Source organism: Garra rufa, chromosome 2, assembly GCF_049309525.1.
Source record: "Garra rufa chromosome 2, GarRuf1.0, whole genome shotgun sequence".
Lineage (NCBI taxonomy): Eukaryota > Metazoa > Chordata > Actinopteri > Cypriniformes > Cyprinidae > Garra > Garra rufa.
In genome coordinates this window covers 73,252,973-73,259,664 of record NC_133362.1, presented here as the reverse complement: position 1 = coordinate 73,259,664, position 6,692 = coordinate 73,252,973, and the positions used below count along the sequence as shown (strand labels likewise).

At 37.3% G+C, this 6,692-nt stretch overlaps 1 protein-coding gene across 1 annotated transcript in view; it reads right to left on the bottom strand.

Moving 5' to 3' along the window:
- Positions 1-685: 685 nt before the first annotated feature.
- The window catches only part of LOC141326084 (NACHT, LRR and PYD domains-containing protein 3-like), a 28,564-nt gene continuing 22,557 nt past the window's right edge, over positions 686-6,692 (bottom strand). Inside the window, exons 7-8 of the mRNA XM_073834782.1 lie at positions 1,569-1,615; positions 686-1,441 (exon numbers count right to left, since the gene is read on the bottom strand). Of these exons, the coding sequence (XP_073690883.1) occupies positions 903-1,441; positions 1,569-1,615 (586 nt within the window). The 3' untranslated portion in view covers positions 686-902. The remainder of the gene's footprint in view (positions 1,442-1,568; positions 1,616-6,692) is intronic.

The following is a 6,692-nucleotide window of genomic DNA, read 5'->3' as shown; positions in this document are numbered from 1 at the left end:
ATACCATTATAATTAATATATTTTTGATTATGTTGTTTTGATTATTGCAATCATAACATTTTTTATAATATTTGTTAATTAACATAATATAACAAAAGCCAAAATAATACTTTTTTTAACTTTATTATTAAATACCAACTTTTTATGTTCTAAGTGCAATATGATTATTGTAATATTCATATTTTTTTATTTGTTTACTTGGTATAAAATAAAAATAAAAATTAATATTTAATTACTAATATATATTTTTATAATTGAAATATGTTTGCTGAAGTAATGTTTGCATTATATCTGTGAAATACTTGTTCATATCAATTCAATATACACAAGTAAATTAAAACAGTAAATATTTTTTTGTCTATAAATATACTGTGATTAAAACATAAAACTCAGAAAATATTTAAAAATATATTCTGACAGCTTCTTTCACTTATTAAAAGATCTAAATCATGTAATATAGCTTTGCTGTAGTTACAATAAATATATTTGATTAAATGCTGATTAATGTCATATTTTATCATCAAGCTCATTAGTCTTGTGAGGAATTTATTATTTATGATACAAACATCAGTTAAAATCTGATTTGTTTTATTATTTCTATACAAAAACAAGAGAGATAAATGAATTACATGTTCTTAATAAATCACGACTGTGACATTTTTACATTTTGCCACTAATAAATCAAATGACTGATGTGACAATAAAAACACAAATGTACAAACACATTGATCTTACTGTCTATTTGAGGATTTATGACATTTTTTCTGACTGTTATTTGAGTGACAGAAGTTGAGCTGCAGTATTAATGTCATGATGAGACTCTATAGCATCTCACTGTTACTGATTTATCATGCAGCTTAAAGCATTATGGGTAGAATCTTTCGTCAGTCTATTCTCATTCATCAACACAGTTTCACTGATGATCCATTATAAATCCAAAACCCAGGATAGAGCGGCTGAGTGAATGTGGTCTGGACTGTGTGGATGAGGCTCATTGTGTCAGAGACGCTGTAAAAGGACAGAGTTCCTGCACTCTCATCCACATACACTCCTATTCTACTGATATAATCAAACACTCCTGTTCTACTGATGATAGGCTTCACATGGAGATCAGTCCATATGTTATTGTGTCTGAACGAGTAACCTTTGGGAGAGCAGAACAAACTCCAGGACTGATCATTAGATCCAAACTCACACTCAACACCTCCCTTCCTGCTGATGCTTTTATATGACACTGATATTAACACATCATCTCCACACCACTCAATCTCCCAGTAACAGCGTCCACACACACTCTCTCTACACAACATCTGATACACATGATCAAATCTGTCTGGATGATCAGGATATGACTGATTCCCAAATGTCACCTCTCTGTTCTCCTCAGACAGTCTGAGTTTAGTGTTTGCTGTGTTTGGATCCAGTGTGAGAAAACGGGCATCTGAACACAAGAACAAAGACATTTCTAACAACAATCACTACAGCTTTGTGTGTGTGTGTGTGTGTGTGTGTGTGTGTGTGTGTGTGTGTGTGTGTGTGTGTGTGTGTGTGTGTGTGTGTAGACGTACATTTCTTCAGTCCTGCTGTAATCCTGGATTCTCCTCCATGATCCAAACTAGAAAACAAACAGAGACACATTCATCAGTCAACAAACTGTTGCTGTGTAGTTGCCAAGGTACTTGGAGTGGTTGCTAGGGAGTTGCTGCTTAGTTGCCAGGGTACTTGGTTGGTTTCTATGCAGTTGCTATGGCACTCAGGGTTGTTGCTAGGGTGTTACTACAGGTCCTTCTCAAAAAATTAGCATATTGTGATAAAGTTCATTATTTTCTGTATTGTACTGATAAACATGAGACTTTCATATATTTTAGATTCATTACACACAACTGAAGTAGTTCAAGCCTTTTATTGTTTTAATATTGATGTTTTGGCATACAGCTCATGAAAACCCTAAAAAATCTAAAAAAAATTAGCATATCATAAAAAGGTTCTCTAAACGAGCTATTAACCTAATCATCTCAATCAACTAATTAACTCTAAACACCTGCAAAAGATTCCTGAGGCTTTCAAAAACTCCCAGCCTGGTTCATTACTCAAAACTGCAATCATGGGTAAGACTGCCGACCTGACTGCTGTCCAGAAGGCCATCATTGACACCCTCAAGCAAGAGGGTAAGACACAGAAAGAAACTTCTGAACGAATAGGCTGTTCCCAGAGTGCTGTATCAAGGCACCTCAGTGGGAAGTCTGTGGGACGGAAAAAGTGTGGCAGAAAACGCTGCACAACGAGAAGAGGTGACCGGACCCTGAGGAAGATTGTGGAGAAGGACTGATTCCAGACCTTGGGGGACCTGCGGAAGCAGTGGACTGAGTCTGGAGTAGAAACATCCAGAGCCACCGTGTACAGGCGTGTGCAGGAAATGGGCTACAGGTTAACTTTTTTTGTATTAAAAACACTTTTCTTTTATTGGTCGGATGAAATATGCAAATTTTTTTAGATAGGAATTTTGGGTTTTCATGAGCTGTATGCCAAAATCATCAATATTAAAACAATAAAAGGCTTGAACTACTTCAGTTGTGTGTTAATGAATCTAAAATATATGAAAGTCTAATGTTTATCAGTACATTACAGAAAATAATGAACTGTATCACAATATGCTAATTTTTTGAGAAGGACCTGTATGCAGTGGCTAGGGTGTTTCTAGAGTGTCGCTATGCAATTGCTAAGGTGCTTTTGGGTGTTTGTTAGGCTGTTTCTATATTTGACAAGAGATCAGAGTCTATTCCTTCCTCCAGAATCTCTCCAGATTCACTGAGGGAACTGAGACGTCCATTGCAGAATATTTGTTTTGTGCTCAGTGACACATTTTTGTGTTGATGTTTGTTTTTGGATCATTGTCCTGATAGGAGATCCAACCTTGACCCATTATAAGATTTTGTTGCATTGACAGTCAGTTTTATTCTTTTATCTGTTGGTATTTATTTGAATCCATGATTCCAAGTATCTGAACAAGATGTCCAGGACCTCTGGAAAAAATATAAGCCCACAATATTAAAGATACAGCAGTTTACTTCATTGTACACATGGGGTACTTTTTACTCCTGTGTGCAACAAACCCATCTTGAGAGTTTGCTGCTTAAAATTATGTTTTATTATTATCTGTAGGTGCGGTTTAAAAAATGTTAAGACTTTCTGACCCCAAGACTCAACTAAGCAATTCTTCAGCTGTGATCAAAAAGCATCTCTCTTGTCTTTGGCCACTCAAACGCTCCTCCTCATCGTCCATTTAGATGATATAGTCACATGGCCTCTTCTAGACAGATTTGTAACATCTTTAGTTGATTGGAACTTAATTATTAGGTATTTTCAATGCTTTAGCTCTTTTTTTATAGCCACTTTCTAATTTGTAAGGCTTAACAATCTTTTGCTGCACACCAGAACTATATATTCTTTGTTTTTGTTTTTCTCATTGTGATGCATGATTAAGGGAATTTGGCCTTTGTAATACCTCACATTTGTACATCTGAATAATTGAATGTACCTAGTCACCCTTATTTGCTAAAAATATAAATATTAGGGCTAACTTCTAATAGTCAAGGATTCGACGATTCAATTCAGAGACGTCTGATTCGACTATGAACCTCATAGTCGAATAGTAGGAAAGTGTTATGTAACCAATGAGAAGCAGCACACTACAGGCCTGTAACGTCCGGACCGCATTTGTTAGCATTTACGGATTTATTGGCTCACAATGGCTTCTAAAAAAGAGAAAGAGAAAAAAGGAAATTACTGAAAAGATTGCAGAGTTTGTGGCACTTGATATGAGGCCTGTGCGCATTGTTGAGGATGAGGGATTTAAAGAACTCTTGCGCACACTTGAGCCAGGCTACACCGTCCCTACAAGAGCTACAGTGATGGATGTCGTGCACACAAAATATCTATCGATACGGTCAGACATTTACATGGCTATACAGGACTGTGAAGCTGTCAGTTTCACAACTGATATCTGGACCTCACTTCAGATGGAGGCTTATCTCACAGTCACGTCACATTTCATCACCGGAGACTGGCAACTGGAGAGTTTCGTTTTAGAAACAAAAAAAATGGAGGGCAGTCACACAGCTGATCACATTGCACGAGAACTGACGGAGATCATTTGTGAGTGGGACATTCCAAGTTGCAAGATCGTTTCTGTGGTTCATGATAACGCAGCAAACATGGTTGCGTGCACCAAACAGTTGGTCCAGCAGCCCCGCTGGGGAAAGATGAAAGGAGTGCGCTGCGCGGGCCACACATTACAACTCTGCATAAACAGCGCTCTGAAGCAGGACCCCATTTGCCTTGCTGTTGCTGCAGCAAGGCGCCTGGTTTCTCATTTTAAAAAAAGCGCAAAGGCCACCACAGCACTACAAGATCAACAGAAACAACAGAATGTGCCCCAGCATAAACTGGTGCAGGATATTGTTACCCGTTGGAACTCTGTTTATTTGATGCTCGATCGCTTGATAGAACAGAAGGGGCCAGTTTCAGCCGTGCTCACAGATGAGAGTGTGAGCAAACGGTCCGATCGTGACCTGGAGCTATCCACATCACAGTGGCGCACAGCAGAGGACATTGTCGCTGTTCTTAAACCGATGATCACTCTGACAGAGCTTTTGTCCCAAGAAAATAATGCATCCCTGTCTGCCACTGTCCCCATGCTTATGAATATTAAAAAAAGACATTTGGTGGTGCATGAGGACGACAGTCGAACCACAAAGATCATCAAGACTACGCTGTCCGATGAGAGCTTAAAGGGCCAGGACTGGAAATAAGTGTTTACATCAGTGCGGCGGTGCTTGACCCGCGCTTCAAGAAGCTCTCCTTTCTCTCCGATGACCAAAGAGATGAGGCATATTCAGTGGTGGCAGAACTAGCTGAAAGTCTAACTGACAGGTCTTACCAGGAGGAAAGTGACACGGTGGATCCTGGGCCTACTGCCCCAAAACAGGACGCTGTAATGGCTATGCTGCTGGCCAGTGATGAAGATGAGGAGGAACAAGATTTCCCAAGGATAGATACCCCAAGTTGTCAAGAGTTGCTAAGAGATTTCACAGCATCCCGTCCACTTCCACGCCATCAGAGAGGATTTTTTCAAAGGCGGGTTTCATTGCCAATAAATCAAGGAGCGCCCTTTTCCCGACCAACGTGAACAAGCTGGTTTCCCTTGCACACAACTTCAGAAGAATCAGCAGGTGCAGTAGACTAGAACACGTTTCATATGTGAAGAAGTGATTTTTTTTTCCTTTTCTTTTGGGACAAATGTGAACTTAAGCTGAAGGCTGCGCGCGAAGCGCAGCAACGAAGACATCCTTTCTTTTTTCTTTTTCTTTTTTTTTGCTGCATTTGCACTTTCTGAAGCCCATTCGATTATGACTTATATTAGGCCTTTATTTATTTTCGTTGTTGTGTAATTGTTTTTATTTATTCAGGCAGGTTTATTGTATTTTGAAAAATGTTTATGACATTTTGAATTTGGACTAGTGCCAGGCTGTTGCGCTAAGTTTAATTTTATTTATTTATTTTATCCCGATTCCTGAGTGTGAACTGTGGCCTATGTTTATTTTCGTTGTTGTGTAATTGTTTTTATTTATTCAGGCAGGTTTATTGTATTTTGAAAAATGTTTATGACATTTTGAATTTGGACTAGTCCCAGGCTGTTGCGATAAGTTTAATTTTCTATATTTATTTTATCCCGATTCTCGAGTGTGAACTGTAAACTAAAAGCCAAGAAATAGGTTCATAAGTGAGAGATAAAGGCATGTTTTGGCACGTTGTTGTTTTTGAAGCCAATTTGTTCCTATTTTAACTTTTCTGATGTTTGATATATGTGTGATATGTTTTGTTCATCTGGCTTTAAATTAATAAAAGACACACCATGTTTTTCTTTTAGTTTTTTTTAACTCTTTTGTTTGAAATGGAAAAAATCTAGCTGCTATCTAAAAAAAAAAGGTTAGACTATCAGTCGACTACGGCAAAATCGAACGAATCAGATTCGACTATGAAAATCCTTAGTCGAAAACAGCCCTAATAAATATGAATGTAAATATACATTATATAGCGATATTTACTTTAAGGGTAATTGTTGCAATTGTGTATTAGAACAAAAAAATATTGCACAGTGTGATTTTTATTAGATACTAGAGTTGTTTTTATTAATATTTTTAAATTAAATATCAAATGGATAAACAATGCTGAACTTATTTAACCAGGGTACCAGCAATTCTGATCACAACTATATATATATATATATATATATATATATATATATATATATATATATATATATATATATATATATTTATAATAAACTAATTAATTATACTCATCCAAAACAATAAATGTTAATGTCATTATTTAACCATGACGCAAAGTGCTTTGAAATTCTTAAATTCTGCCGTCATTGAATCCGTCCTCTGCACTTCAATTACCATCTGGTTCAGCTCAGCTAACAATTCTGATCTAAGAAGACTACGTCGAATAGTCCGGACTGCTGAACGAATCATTGGTACAACCCTCTCTACCCTTCAAGGTCTCTACTTATCCAGAGTACGAAAAAGGTCTGGCAAAATTGCTCTGGACCCCTCACATCCAGCTTTTTGAACTGTTACCATCTGGTCGGCGCTACAGAGTACTGAGCACTAGAACGACTAGAC